The sequence below is a fragment of the Anneissia japonica genome, unplaced genomic scaffold, assembly GCF_011630105.1.
Source record: "Anneissia japonica isolate Jap-2015-1 unplaced genomic scaffold, ASM1163010v1 scaffold287834_len5846547_cov211, whole genome shotgun sequence".
NCBI classification, from domain to species: Eukaryota; Metazoa; Echinodermata; class Crinoidea; order Comatulida; family Comatulidae; genus Anneissia; species Anneissia japonica.
Window position 1 is genome coordinate 3,647,804 of NW_022704992.1, and position 15,869 is coordinate 3,663,672.

General features: G+C 35.1%; 2 protein-coding genes across 3 annotated transcripts in view; one reads left to right on the top strand and one right to left on the bottom strand.

The window, feature by feature from the left end:
* Positions 1-293: 293 nt before the first annotated feature.
* Positions 294-3,238, top strand: LOC117105125 (coiled-coil domain-containing protein 86-like). Of its 2 annotated transcripts, none has more exons than XM_033246192.1 (5): positions 294-434; positions 1,330-1,500; positions 1,737-1,866; positions 1,970-2,044; positions 2,453-3,238. In XM_033246192.1, exons 2-5 carry the CDS (start codon positions 1,349-1,351, stop codon positions 2,516-2,518), a joined length of 423 nt encoding a protein of 140 aa, XP_033102083.1. In that variant the 5' UTR covers positions 294-434; positions 1,330-1,348; the 3' UTR covers positions 2,519-3,238. The 2 variants fall into 2 exon arrangements, with proteins under 2 accessions (XP_033102083.1, XP_033102084.1); XM_033246193.1 differs by having other exon boundaries at positions 296-438.
* Positions 3,239-3,248: 10 nt separating this feature from the next.
* The window catches only part of LOC117105123 (transportin-3-like), a 30,584-nt gene continuing 17,963 nt past the window's right edge, over positions 3,249-15,869 (bottom strand). Inside the window, exons 8-22 of the mRNA XM_033246187.1 lie at positions 15,536-15,611; positions 14,292-14,501; positions 13,291-13,398; positions 12,718-12,815; positions 11,994-12,133; positions 11,414-11,605; positions 10,662-10,753; positions 10,330-10,412; positions 9,924-10,125; positions 9,174-9,290; positions 8,267-8,361; positions 7,971-8,127; positions 6,940-7,107; positions 6,286-6,398; positions 3,249-5,311 (exon numbers count right to left, since the gene is read on the bottom strand). Of these exons, the coding sequence (XP_033102078.1) occupies positions 5,251-5,311; positions 6,286-6,398; positions 6,940-7,107; positions 7,971-8,127; positions 8,267-8,361; positions 9,174-9,290; positions 9,924-10,125; positions 10,330-10,412; positions 10,662-10,753; positions 11,414-11,605; positions 11,994-12,133; positions 12,718-12,815; positions 13,291-13,398; positions 14,292-14,501; positions 15,536-15,611 (1,912 nt within the window). The 3' untranslated portion in view covers positions 3,249-5,250. The remainder of the gene's footprint in view (positions 5,312-6,285; positions 6,399-6,939; positions 7,108-7,970; positions 8,128-8,266; positions 8,362-9,173; positions 9,291-9,923; positions 10,126-10,329; positions 10,413-10,661; positions 10,754-11,413; positions 11,606-11,993; positions 12,134-12,717; positions 12,816-13,290; positions 13,399-14,291; positions 14,502-15,535; positions 15,612-15,869) is intronic.

A 15,869-nucleotide genomic window follows, 5' to 3' on the forward strand; every position in this document is an offset into this window, starting at 1 on the left:
ACCATGATACAATAAAGGTAGGCCCTACATGTCATAGGCCTAATTATACATAAATTCCAAACGCTGTAACAGTGTAAGCCATATTAATATGAAATGATGATGAAGGAAAACATTCTGATTCTATTATTAATTTTTTAATAAATAATTAACATATCTGTTCACTTATTGTGTTATTTTAGTTACTTCTTAATGCATCCGTGCATCCACTTTATTAATACAGTAGGCCTATGTGTATAAAGCTCAAGTTACGAAACTACAAATATTCTTTCAAAGTAAATAGTATATCGCCCTCTATTGGCCTATATATGTGTATTCGACTGGTTGTTGTTGTCTGCTTACGTTCACCATCTGAAACGTCCACATGTGGGTTGATTGCTACACGTTATTATTAGGGGAAATTGTACCTTACGACAAGCGATATTGTGATAAAACCGGTTGGTAGTGATACTTTCATTTCTTTTATATATATTAAATATATTATTTATTATATATATTTAAGTGTTTTGTTTTTTTGTTTCATTAAAGTCGCAAATCCCTTACTTGAGCCGGCGTCGCCACCTTAGCAGTGCACGGTAGTAGAGCCGAGGCTTATCCAAGGTGGAAGCTACCGGAGCCCAGCATACTGTCGCCGGAGTACCTGCGTGTACGCGGTAGTGGTGGTGACGCCGTCTCAACAACAGGAGTGTGCATTTTTCATGTTGCTGCTTGGTTTTTTCCATTCTTTGGTCTGCCTGTTTTTGAAGGCTTAATTTATCAATTATTTATTTATTTAATTATATATTTTCTATTTGTTATTTATTTACTTTATTCATTTATTTATATTTATTTAACTTATTATAAATAAAATATAAAATATTCTGATTAATATAGGCTCTTTAATATAAGATATAATATAATTTAATTTCTTTTAAATTCTTGGTCCTACCTTTTTTCGGCGCCTTGAGACGATTTTATTGTGGAAGGCGCACTACAAATATCCCACCATTACCATTACCATTTTCTTGTAGGATAGAGCTTATTGACAGCGAGTATCATAGACATAAGCTTAGCCTTATACAGTAGTTAAATAATATCCTGGGCTACTATATTGGCTGGCTAAGCCCTGAATTGGGCCTTGGATAGACCTGTACTGTAGCACGGACCTTATGCCTAGCACTAGGCGAGTCCAGCTTAGTACAGTACTTGCCTAGGTCTACCTAGAGAAAGAACTAGTCTAGGCGCGGAGACCAAGGTTAGTGAGTAGGCCTTACTACTACTTTAAGTAGGATTTTTCTGTTGCCTTCCCGTCCTGGCTAGCCTTGGTAATTTTAATTTGATTTTTTTGTTTAGAATTCCATTAAAGCAAAGCATGGTGAAGAAAGGGATGATGAATGAAGAGATAAAACAAAAAACAATATCAACTGCTACAGAGTGCCAAACATTGTACAAGAAACAGTCAGTAAAGGAACCAAAAGGAAGGCCTAAGTCTGGTAGGCTTTGGAAAACAGAGCAAACAAAAAGGTACTATTTTTTGTTACCTGATTTTATAGCACATCCCCATTTGCCTCAATTCCCAAAAGTCGGCCACACTCATCTTGGCAGCACCTTGCTTGGTTGGAGAGACATACCAGCTGTCAAAAACAAGTTTTTTTTACTGTAGAAATCATGACTACTGATGTAAGAAAATATATACTTGTTTTAATTTTCAAAACCACAGATATAAAATAAAATATTTCTCTTCACTTTAAAAAAAATAGATTTTCTGGTTTGAAAAATGATAAACCTTTAAGAAGTTCTTGGAAAAGGAAAATGACGGAAAAAGCTGAAAAACAATCGATAAAGAAATATGAGCAGGAATTGAAACAAGCGAAGATAGATGCCATAGAGGTAAAAAATAAATTTAAAACATTCTTAGATGATTGATGTTATTATTTATATCTAACAATGGATATTGTATAATAAATTTCTTAATCTTATTTTTTTCTTTCAGTTAAAGAAACGACGACGGGAGGAGAATTTAAAGCGTAAATTAGAAAATGAACGTAAACACGAAGTTGTTCAAGTGGTAAGTGGTCTCATTAAAAAGTTTTCTGATTTAAAGATTAATAGTATAGTCGTTGGCTGAGTCGTGATACTCTGAAAAATTTAATTTTAGTTTCTATCTGGCTTACAACTGAAAGTTGCAAATAAATAATTAATATATTGTAATTCACTGTTCAATTTTTATACATTATAGGTGCTAAATATTATTGAGGCAAGTGAACAAAAATTTATAAAAACAAAATATTTAATGAAGTAAAAAAATACACAAAGCAACATAAACAACTATTACAGAGTTTGCAATTTGCGGCCGACAAAGGCAATGGAAATAACAGATTCTAGAACAACAAAACAGCGGAAATGTGTTTAGTAGAGTACTATAAGATTCAATTGAAAATGTTGTTAATTATTTCATATTTATATTTCTTCTAAGATTACAAATACAGCAAAGATGAAAAGAATGAAGAAGAAACATCTAAGGCAAGTGGAGAAAAGATGAGGGAATGAATGGAGAAAATAATGAAAAATATACCAGAAAATTAAGCTATAAATGGTCAAAGGTCAAATAATTTACCAATTAGAACAGGGCCAGAAATACTTGTTCTACGTGTTGTCCCACCAATGCACTAGTTTAGGAGCAGGGCGCAATTGGGCCAAATCTACGTACACAGAAAACGTAGGACGCCCGTTAGGATGGTCATGCATGAGTGATTCTGTTCTAGCATCACGTTGTCGAACATTTAGAAATTAACAACAGACCATTACTATAGTGACTATAAAAAACTTGGGTGGTCATGTTTTATCCATATTAATGGGAGATAATAAATTAAGAAGGAATGTATGGATCATGGTTAGATATGCACAGTACCATCTATATTTACTGTTTATATTATGAACATGTGCAGGCAGGAGTGCCCATCTCTATTTAGCGTTTGGGCCTAACTGTGCAGTGCTTTGAGGGGATTGCCACTCCTTCTTTACAGCAAGTCTGTTTACCTTCCCAGCATGTGCTGATACCCATCTGTCTTGCCCCAGAGCACAAGCAACTTGCACAGCGAGGGGCTCAAATTCCTGACCACCAGGTTGAGTGTCCGAGCCTCAACTGCTTTGACAGTAAATAGTATATTGGAGAGAAATTGTTTTAATGCATGAGCAACTGTCTTCAATTTCAATTGTGAGTTGGTCTCCAAACATTAAATAAAAAAATAATCAAAACTGACAACATATTGAAAATGTTTGTATTTTTTAATCAGGTGTTTTGATGAAAATACATCTTTACATATATGCAACAGGCTTTTGTATGATATTACATCTAAAAAAATAAAAACATGATAAAATACTACCTTGATCCAGGACCAAGAGAAATAAAATTTTCTAAGCACAATCATTAGAAGCAGAAAAATAAACACAGTGCTCAAGAAATTGATGATTATTAAGAACTTTAAAAAAGACTGTTAGAACCATACATGTGGAAGAACTTTGCAACAAAATCAATATCTTGTACAAACAAAAAACATGGAACACAAACATGGTTAACTTCTAGATGAAACTGAATTACACTTGTATAAGTGCACATACACAAATTAGAAAGCCCCAATTAGAAAGGCAACACCACTACCTCAACAAGCAACAATAAAGCTGTGATGAGAATGAATATAAAAAAAATACTGTACTGTGACATTTCATACTGATATGAACATATAGACAGACATAGCAAAGCTTTTGAGTAAGGACATTCAGCACGCTTGGTAAACATAATATTTGTGTTTAAACAAATTTTCTAAGAAAGTTAGCAAATCTGACATTTTTCACCATGACTAAGAGCAGTTGGGGTCACTAAATTTAACTCACAATCTTCCTTAACTTAACATCAAAAAGCAATCTACTTTAGAAAATGTTCCATTACTGGATCCTTTTTAGATTCTGTCTTAGCAAGCTAAATGAATACTGTAAGCTGATTTGACATTTGCAATGGTTAACCAATAACAACAACAAAATGGATCTGTGCAATGTCAGATTTTCTTGGCTAGATGCACCATGCAAGAAGACTGGTTGTCATTTTCAACCCATCATTGGAGATTAAATCAATCAATCTTAATTTAACTTGTACATTAGTGACTCAATTACAATTTCAAATTAAGTTACCAGACATTATTTAACTACAGTATGACATTATTTGAATTATTCAATGCAATTACATTCTTTTGACACCATGCAATTGCTCAATATAGAGGTATTAGAGTTAACATATACAAATTCTTTCAAATACCATCATCAAAGAGTAACCACAACATAATTTAACACATTCAAAGTCACTATTACTAATAACTTTTCACAATCTTTAAAAAAATATTATACAATTTCAACATAAAATAACTGTAGTGTAATACTATATATCGCACTAATAATTACCAACCAACAAAATATGAAAGTTAAAAAGGTCAATATGCACTGAAGATTGCATTACACAACTTGATTAAGAAAATAACAGCTCAACAATAATGTTTACTTGTACCATTAGAAGAATTATGTATAATTTATCAAAGAATTAAAAGAATTTCATTATTGACCTATACTCTGCTACAGAAATTGAATACCTTTGACAAGATTTTAATTCCGAAGAAATCTAAAATTACGGTTGAAACATTTTCGTAATCCATCTGTAATACAGCCTCTTAAGAAATCTAAAGTGAATTTCTGACATTGATTATTTAAAAATGATTGGCATTGGTTTCTCCCATTATCAAAATAATGTAGGATTGATCAATATAAATGGGTTATTTAACATTGGCACTGGTTTCCTTAGCCCTTTTCATCTTTTACCACCAGTTGATTTCTTGTGACCAGATTTCATGTGAACAACCATTCTATAGGCACACTGATCACATATTAACTTGAATGTCAATTTATATTTTATACTGGTGAGAGGGTTGACATTTACTGGAATATTCACATCTTCCTATTCTGTATTTATAAAACTTCTTTTCATAATCCACCAGAAAGGCAGCCTGCACATTTAATATTTCAAATAGTTCTCGCAAATATATATTTAAAAATTCTGTTGCGAAAACTACCTAAAACGTATTTCTTCCTGACTACTTTTAGTAATTAAGTCGCATCTTTTCTGCCATATTCCATCATGCACAATGTACACTTAAGTCCACTGCTGGAAATCTCGAGTGTTTCTGTCCAATCCAGCAACATCATTCTAGCTTAAAGCAATTGGTCCTGTTATCTGAATAAACGGGCAAAGTCTCTTAGTGCATAGATTATTTCTTTCTGATTCTCCGACCTGAAAAGTAATACACAGTATTTTACAATATTTATTTATAATCCAATGGGAAGCAAATTTCAATTTATTAACTAATATACAGAGCTAGCTCCAGTATATGTACATTCAGTGGCGTTAGGCTGTTTGAAAGTGATCTGCTGGGTCAATGTGCAGTGCCTTGGTAGGGAACCAATTCCCTGTTGCCTAGAGCAACTGAAAGATTTTGGTTCATTTTAAAGACACCTGAGGCAATTAAATTAGGTAGTATCAAACCATTCGTTCGTTTGTATGAATCACAGGAGCTACACATTCACCTGAAGAAGTGCACTGTGTGCACGAAAGCTTGTGCACTGTCACAAATAAACTAGTCATAAAAGTACTGGATATCCTTGCGCTACACAGTTGGGGGTTTTTTTTTTTGAGTGTAGCTTCCTTCTTAGTGAATAATCACATATAATCCATTCTAGTTGCTGTTATTAATTGACTGGAACAATCGTAGCAGGGTCACCGATGAGCAGGTTAACCGCATGACCCCCATTTATACTTCTGAATGAAGAGGCAAACGTAAGTAAAGTGTCTTGCCCAAGGGCACAAGCAATGCGACAAGCGTCTGTCTTGAACGCCTGATCTAACGATCAGAAGTCCAACACTGTACACGCTGCCCCTCATGCTCGCACATCAAACCATTAACAGATATGAAGAGGTATAACATTTGTCCTATTTGTATGCTGACCACCTACCCCCATCCACCCACCTCCCTTGATGTAGAGGGCAGGTTCATTTAACATCTACTCTAATGCAAACACAGTGTGTTACAGCCTGGATGATGTTTGCGGAATTGTGAACAAAAAACATCGACAACAACAGTTTTGATAGGTTTACCATTAACAGATTTATGGATTTACATTATTATTATAACCTAACATATTACATCATCAACAGAATGATTACTGAACAGTGATAGCAAATTCCTAATTGTTTAATTGAGTACATACTTTGTGACAGCTTTATGGAAGTCTGTCAGCTGCTTCTGTGTAGCATTCACAGTTCCAACACTGTTTTGAGTTGGTAATGATTTCAATGTGGTCTCAAGCCAGGTACAAACAGCCTATGGATAAAAAATACATCAAAACATGTGGAGTGTAAGTTCACTTATTCAGTATGGGAAGGAAGGATATTAAAGTATTTTTTCTAATATTGCCAAAACAGAATATAGATAAGTGGGAAGTGCTAGCTATAGCAGCAATGGCATAACAAAATTGATACATTCTGTATTTGTATTCTGTTTTTCCTATCACAATACATGGAATTTGTATTAGTATGTATTTAAATTTTTAAATGGAGTAGCACAACGGGGGCAGGGAGGGGGAAATGAATTCGTCCCTGTGAATAACAGCCATGTTTTCAGAAGATGCTAATGAAAAATTATGGTGGTGAACATGTCTAATTATCTGAAGTATTTGCATCTGTTTCATTCCATATATAAATAAAGTAAGACTAAAAAACCAAAACAAATCACAGTGTGGTAATACCAATGATTTCACTGTGAGGTGAAGGAAATATATATTCTGTTAATTATGCAAATTGAAATTATATTTCTCGTTGTGATGACTGTCCTTCGAGATGTACGACAAAATAATAAAACTTACTGCTCGGTCTAACTTCATCAGGAGGAAGAGGACATCTCCTTGATCAGGTACCATGAAGGATGGTAAGTGAAAGACACAGGCTGTGATGATTCCCTTTGTGATTTCCTCTCCGTGAGAAAACAACAATGGTTTCACAAGCGTAACACGTGTCTCAAAATCATCTTTATCCTGTAAAAACAAATGAAGTTTGATATAGACAGGCGTGGATTTTTTTTTCCCGTGTGGGGAATGTTATTTTCCCCTCCCATTTGAAAAGTAAAAAAAAAAGAAAGAAAGAAAAAGAAAAAATTGATCGCCCAAAACGCCGTGGTTATTTTTAAGTGTCTTGATAACAAAAATTTTGCGGGGAATGTCCCCCAAGCCTCACCCCCCGGGCCCCTAAATTGGTGTTATCTCGATCGGCCCCAATTCCAGGGGGGCCCCCCACTTTCAGACATCTCTGGATCCACCCCTGATAGATACAGCTTGGATTGAATTTATTTGGTGTAATAACCCACAAAATTTGAAGACAAGTTTTAAGTGTGGTCCTTCTGGTGGTGATTGGACAGTACACCAAAGTTAATACCTTACTGGATTTCGGTGTAAACACCAAGAATAGCCCACACAAGTCTAGAAGAAGACTTACTTCCAGTGGGATCCTTCTGGTGGTGATTGGGCAGTACACCGGGAGACAATCCCCTACTCTTTTCCGAAGAGTGTACTGCGTTCTTTAACGTGCACATGGGCCATAATGCACATGGGACCAACAGCTTAAAATTCTCACCCGAAAGACAAGTGCGCTAATTGTAACTTGTATTTCAGCCCTCTAGCTGAAACACAAGGAGAGGCAGCGATGGGAATTGAACCGGGGACCTAGAGATCTCCACGGTTTAGCGCACACACAGTGGCTACCACCAGATTAGCCGACTGAGCTAAGCTGCATACCTTAGTGTACAGTGTACATTCTTTAACGCACACATGGGCCATATTGCACACAGGACTAATGGCTTATACATCTCATCCAATAGACGGTGTGCTATGTATGTTAGTACCTGTTTCTCTGTTGCACAGTGAATAAGATCACGGAAGAACTTCATGACAGATGCGTTAGCTTCCCGGTGAGCTAAGGTGATGGCGAAGATTGCACATTCTAAGACTGACTGCATCACGGATGAACCAAGGATTGCAAGTGGGTTTCGTTGAACGAATCTAAAATTAATCAAACGCCATATAATCAAAGCATGATAATGAAAATGCTTCACAACATAAAATATCATTACAGAATAAGAACACCACAATTTCATCACTGTTACTATTATCATTATTTAGGTTTAAAAATAAAATTGACCTTGCACACAGTCTGAAAAGGTCATCGACTGTGTCTGGATGATCTCGCAGACCATTCTCACCCTGTAGCAGTTGGAACGCTGGCACAATGAATGCCTGTGAGATAGAAGAGTTATATTTATTACAAATTTACAAATTACAAAGGAAATCATATTAAACTATACTGCTATTATTTATATACTAATACAGTATATATCTTTGAACTAAGTAATTTATAGTGAATTTATTATGAATCTAAAACAGAAAATATATACAATTTGGGTTTCTGATAGCTTTAAAAAATGATTAGTTATACACAGCAAAAAACTGAGAGTTAAATACCAGCCTGAAATACAACATGATACTGAAGGAGATTATTTTCATTTATATTTATCTAAACATTATCGTTTAAACTGAAATTATTCATTGAAGCTTTTGCAAACACAAAAACAATTTTTTTAAAGTTATGCATAATGCATTTTGACTGGTTAATCTCAACATAATTGGTAACTAAATTTGTGAGATCATGCAAATTTGTATCCGGAAGATTGAATAATGATGGCCACTTTCTTCCAAGTTTGCCTCGCACATATTATAATAATTGTTTAAGTAGTACTGAAGTTTAAGCAAAATTGATTGATATGTTCCTGCAAGTTGTGCTAGTCTTTCAGAAATCAACATGGTCTCTCGCACTTTTGCAAGCAAGCAACATCTTCCAAAAATTAGCATATCTCATGAAAATTTCAAATGTTGCTTGTTTTTACTACAGGATACAGTATTAATTTCTTATCTGAAGCTAGCTGGCTGGCATCAGATAAAGCAAAATACAGTAGGATGTGTTGGAAATCTCATTAAACCTGATGTCCTAAGAGTAACTTCTTCCAACTGTGGTTCCCTCAATTACTTTGATACACACTCAATATTCTTACCTGTAACATCTCTAAAAGACCAGCTATACATCCTTCATCTTTCCCATACTCATCTACTAAAATACTTCCCAGGTACAAGAAGCATGAGTGCTGATGTACTCGGTAAATATTCACCATCTACAAAAGACAAAATAGAAAAAAAATTTCTTGGCTCAAATACTATGTGTTTGATGCAAGACCAGCTGAATAGGTCATGGGATAGTCAGTATTACCATCAACATCTGCATCATCATCATGATCTACATAACCCTATTGACAATGAACATTATCATCTGCATCATCTATACCATCATTATCACTCAATCATGGTATCTGAATCATCATCTATCATGGAATATTATCACTATCAACATTATCATAATCATCATTACTGTATAATTACAATCGTCACAATCATCATCTTCACCATTATCTACATCACTGTTACAACGTATGTAAGTCAACATCACTACAGCACCACCATCAACATCATCTTCAACCATCAGAGAGAACAACCATCAATACAAACATCACCCCATCATCACCACCACGAACCATTATCACTTTCACTATATACATCATACTCATTATCATTCTCAACCTCATCACCACCCTCCTTATAATCCGTATCATCCTCATCATCAACCTCAATGTCACCATTATATCATAAACAACAAACATCACTCAAAAATATTCATATACAAAAACAAACTAAAAAATAATCACATTTAAAACAAAATATGAAATAATAACTTAGAAGCTGTAACATACTTGTGTAACTAATGGATTTAGAAGCACCACTGAGCCCATACCGACGCATCGGATGGCGAAACGCAAGCACCGGCAACATCTCTCAATGATTTTAACATCTGCTTGGTATCGTTCACAGGCACTGGACAGTATTGGCCAGATGTCCTGAATGAGGGGCTGGCACGGATGAGCTTCACCATTCATAACTAATGGATTTGTGTGCCTAAGAGAAAAAAATATTTAATAATATATCACTCTCTACATTCTATTGCATCCAAACAAAGAGAAAGACATTCCTATATTCATATTACCTTCGCCAAGAAGGTTTTTATTCAATCTGTCTTAGAATGAGTATGCAAAAACTAATGAATGTATTATTATAAAGTTGGAGTATACATAATTTAACATGGAAATAAGGTTTCCCTACCTGAAGATTTCAGCTAATCTGTCAAGCCATATTGTTGGATCTCCCTTGGCACCGGACTTGACAACTTCACCAGACTTTAAAGACTATAAAATAAAGTGGTAATAAAGTAAAATCAATAACTGTTTATATACATATTTACTACATAGGGGCATCCATGCCAATTGAATTTAGAGAGTAAAATAATATACTCTTGGTAAAAAAAAACCAAGATACTGCTTTTAACTATCAAGCAGCTAGCCAGATAGGAGATAGACAATACCTCAATCTTCTACCTGTACTGGTGATAATATACATTTGTGTAGATAGCAAGGTGTACACAATGTATTGCTTACCTGACTTAGAGGTGTGATTTGTACATAAACTAACTGCTTGAGCCCTTCACATATCTTATCTAGAGGCATCTTGGAGAGGACCATTGCAGAACCTATAAGTATAATATTTCACCCATTTATCTATTTATTTATTACCACACCAACAGTGATAAATTGCTACTATCTATCTTTCAATAAGTACAGGCCTCCCTGATGTGTGGATCATTGTACTTGTAGAGGCGTGGACTAGCTAGAACAATAACTTTCTTCTCCCCTAAGGGTCCCTTCGTGTCTGAGCTACCCGGGGAACTGGTACCAGCTACTCTCATCTGTCCATAACAGGGGATGTATGGACCAGTACACTGGGGTAACCCCCTACTTGTCTCGAAAGATGTACTGGGTTCTTAATAGTGCACATGAGCCAATTATACACTGGGTCTACGGTTTATAGTCCTTATCCAAGAAGACTTGTTCCACCTCCAGAACCATAGGCGAGCGTGCTGTAACCGCTCGGCCATTCACCCCTTCAAGGATGGTTAAAATATAACAATACAAAATATATGTAGGATTAAAAAAACCTACATATATTATTGCATGGAAATGTTACTTAAAATAAGATTTTTAAACATACCAAAGCTATTATCAAAAATATCAAGCTATTATAAAAAATATCAAAGGCATTTAAAGGCATCTTAATGAAACAGATATAGTCAACACTGTAGTAAATTAAAATCTAATCAATGTTGAATGAAAATAAACAAAAATACAAGTACCTCTTAGTAATCCAACACCTGCTTCATGTGATAAATTGAAAGAGTCCATTGCTTGGACAATTTGTAGAAGACCATCAAAGTGTTTTCTCATTGGATCTTGACAAGTTGAGCATAGATTCATTAAAGACGTAGCAGCAACTGATGCTAGGCTATCGATGCGTAGATTGTCCGTTAAAAAGCTGAGAATTGGTTCTAGTAACGAAAAATTAATAATTTTAATTAATGTTCATTCACCCAATAGTGTAAATGCAAATAAAAAGATAAATTAAACAACACAAGTATACATACACAAGATGCTTTCTATAAGTTGCATTATGAAGGTTAGCTAGTAAGGTCGTTTTTGATGTAGTAATGTTATATTGTTGTTATATATTATGTACTTCGTTAAACAGGGTGTATATTATCATGAACTTAGGTAGTCAAGATGTTTTATTATTATGCACTGCGGTAGACAGGGTTTTTCATCATAATGTACAGTACCTAGGTAATGAAGTTGTATATTATCATGAGCTTAGGTAGTCACAGTGTTATATTATTATGCACTTAGGTAGACAGGGTGAGTCACCATTATGCACAGTACCTAGGTAGTCAGGATGTTTTTCAATCCATTCTGCAAGTTGTCCCAACATCCTGGTACTAGTGTATTTGACAGCAACATGTGTTGAGGGTGGAAGATTGATTATTGCTTGTAATACATGTGGTACAACTCCATTCTCTTCCCTAAAAAATAGAACATTTTCCTTAGGTAATATGTTGACACATCACTCATGAACAGGGGTGGGCATAAAAACCGGTCGAAGGGCCAATGTGAATTTTTTGATTCAACACCGAGGGGCACACCAAAACCTCCAAGAACTGGTTTTACACCAATTTATTCTCAGTTTTATTTTACTTTTTACATATGATAGGTGTCGGGCCATAAAAAAACAATGTGTTTTCAGGCCAATGTTGCTTGGTGGGCCGCACAAATAGGGTTTTTAATTCATTTTCACAGGCCGCAAATGAATCGCTGGCGGGCCACATGTGGCCTGCGGGCCGCACTTTGCCCACCTGTGCTTATGAACAATGTTGGGAGGCCTGAAGTGAACATTTTCATTACCAGTGAGGGCCGCAGCTGGAATTTTTTTTTGCAAAAACCTTCTTTCACTGCTTTCATACAACTTTATGCTCAGTTTTTATATTACGTTTCTACTAATAATCGGCAAGATTGTAGACAGGCTGCACATATGGGGCATATGACCTGCTGACTGCATTTTACTGACATATGCCTTAGAATAAGGGATCAGTTCAATAGTTGTACTCACGGAAGAATATTTTTTGCAACAGCAGTCATTGTGAAGAGAGCTGCTTCTGTGATTTCCCATGATGCACCTCCTTGATGACTGGCAAGGTTGTTGAACATCTGAGGGTTAGTAAGCAATTGAAAATTGTAATAAGGACAAGCACCCATTACCTAGCTTGTTTTTTGTTTACAGGTGCTATCTGTGATTTTAGGCAAAAACACCTGGTTACTTTTCATTTTTATCTTTAGCCCATCCCATCATTCCTCCACTGCATTTACTCATAAAAGGTCAATTGCCAGACAATAACAAAGTGTATACCCCCAACCCAACCGCATCCCTGGATCTCTGAGATGTTCATCTATTATTTTATTATATATTTACAATAATTATTCCAATTGCCAATTATTTTAAATAAAATAACGGCAAATATTATTCAAATACAAAATAAAATGTTAGCTGCATTAACATGGGACTTCAAAACCTGTTGAACCAATGAGGTGAATGACTTCATACTACAGATAGAATCTACCAATCGACAGCAGATTAAACATAGAAATCGCCAATCAATAACCATATTAAAAATATATAACTCACTTGTTCAAAGCATGTTGTTGACCCGACCAGGTAAACCACATCTTTTACTAAGTCAGATACTCGCATACGAAAATCACCAAATTCATCATGCTCATCCGGAATTCCTTCCTAAAATAAATGAATAATGAGTTAAATAACTTGTTTCTTTTTCGAGATATAAAACTGAGTTAATAGCTAATTGCTGAATTTGATCATTTAAACTTAAAAAAGTAAAGTAAATACATGCCGAGCCACAGGGCTTATTGGGCTGGAGCTTATTCCCAGTTTCAAGTAGCGTGAAGTGGATGAGAGTGTGATGCTCCCCCTGGGTGGGACGCTGGTCCACCGCAGGTTACTGCGAGCAATTCGCTGGTACCCATTTACAGCTGGGTAGACAGAAGCAATGTAGATAAAGTGCCTTGCTTAAGGACACAGCGAAGTATTGAAACCCTGATCTTGAGGTTAGGAGACCAAACCATTTAGTGATGTGATGAAATGATGATGAAAAATGAGGGTATAGCATTATTCAATGAAAATTCTTTGCAATTCAGCAAGATATTCTGAGAAGGCCGAATTCACTTATTGTACATTAGATGCAAATACATATCATCTAGAAATATTATTATTATGACCTTGTACAAAAGATCATCACATCAAGCATGCAGATGAAACATATCCATTGGATCAAGATCTAAAAGTAGATAGGATTAGGATGTCACATATAATTAAGAGAGAGAATTAAACTTCTTTCTGCCAAATGAAATAGAATGAAATGCATATGATAAAATGTGAATATCTCTGATCAAGGTTTTTTTTTTTTTTCTAAATATTTAGTTGTTTTGTTTTATTCTAGTTCTAATCATTTTAATATTATTGTTTTTAATAATTTTAGAAGCATAAATATTGCTTAAAATTCATAACTGTTATGATGCAAAAAATCAGATAAAGTTATGCATAGTGTGTGTATTACCATCTGAGTTAAGGCACTGTTCTGTTAATTTGCTTTTGGCATATTTACTCACATGGTCTGGGTCTAGCTGGCAATGTCCGGCCAGTGCCGTAATTAACCTGTGTATGTACGGCCTGAATACATCGTTTAAAATCTGGCTATCACGTTTGTATAATATCTCTGACATTCTGTACCAGAAATTAAATGTGATCTCGGCTACTTCATATTGGCAGTGCCCTACACAGTCCAAAACAGCTCCTAAAATTCGAAGATCACCTAAATTCTGCAAAATGAAGGGGAAAAAAAATATAAGGACATGATGATGTAATAATATGATACCCATATATGGGCATGATGATGTCATATCAGATCATATGCATCTGAAAATGTGGACAATCTAAGCCTTATAATCAGACATCACTGATAATCTATCCTGTGATGAGTCACTCACTCTTGAATGAGAATAATTCAAATCAAGCATCTAAATAGTTCTCATTAACTTAATCTTTATTGCTAGTAAAAGACGTAGTTGAATAAGCATTGGTTTAATACATAGTCCATCTAGAATATCATTAACATAACATCTGTATTTGTTACTTGAACGTTGTATTTGTGTAGCTTATATTTTATACTTATGTTAGGCCTACTAATATTCTACTGTATATTGTTACTGGCAGTTTTGATTTCTGTTGCTTTATAAACAAATTAAATTAAATTAAAATTACCATTACCATCACCATCAAGTCTACCTTCGGCACCACACTAACAGCACCACCATCTCCACCATCAGCACCACTTTACCATAAATAACCTCCACCATTACCATTACTTTCACCACCTACATTAACCAACAACATTAACCAACAGCACCACTGTCACCAATTCTGTCATCTCCCACATCAGCACCACTATCATTCTATATCACCTTCACCATTACTATCACCTCCACCATCAACACCATTATTATACCCATTACTATTAAATCGAACATTACCATCACTTGCAACATCAAAAAGACCACCACCATTACTTTCATCTCCAATATCAGCACCACTATCATAAAATATCACGTTCACCATTACCATCAACACCACTATCACCATTACAATAACCTCCACTATTACCACCACTTAAACCAGCAACACCAAAACAGCCTTCCACATAATTCCATTTCTCTTCTTGCATTATTTCACACCGATTTTTAATTAAAATCTTATGCTTTATTGAAACTAACATTCAATCTAATACAGCTAACTGTTCCCTTGAGAAATGATTAAGGAAACTCACACTTCGCCCAGTAATGATAAGACAACTCACCCTTCCTGGCGACTCTACCATGACTTCTAAGAAAGCTTCAGCAAGCTCTGTAAATATCCTACTATAGTTTACACATCTGTAGAATAAAAAAAAAAAAAAATTAAACTGAGAATTGGTCGTGAATATGGATAAAATACATTTAAATAGAAAGGATTATATTCTGCATATTTTAGAAATCCATCATTGAAAACTTTAATACAATAAACGAAGCAAAATAAAAAAACAGCCATGGTGACATGCACATAAAATTTGGCACACACACTGTTGGCAGCCAATGCGATTCCTTGCGACAGTCATGCTACTTTGCATGGCGGATTACGGTCAATGATGATGT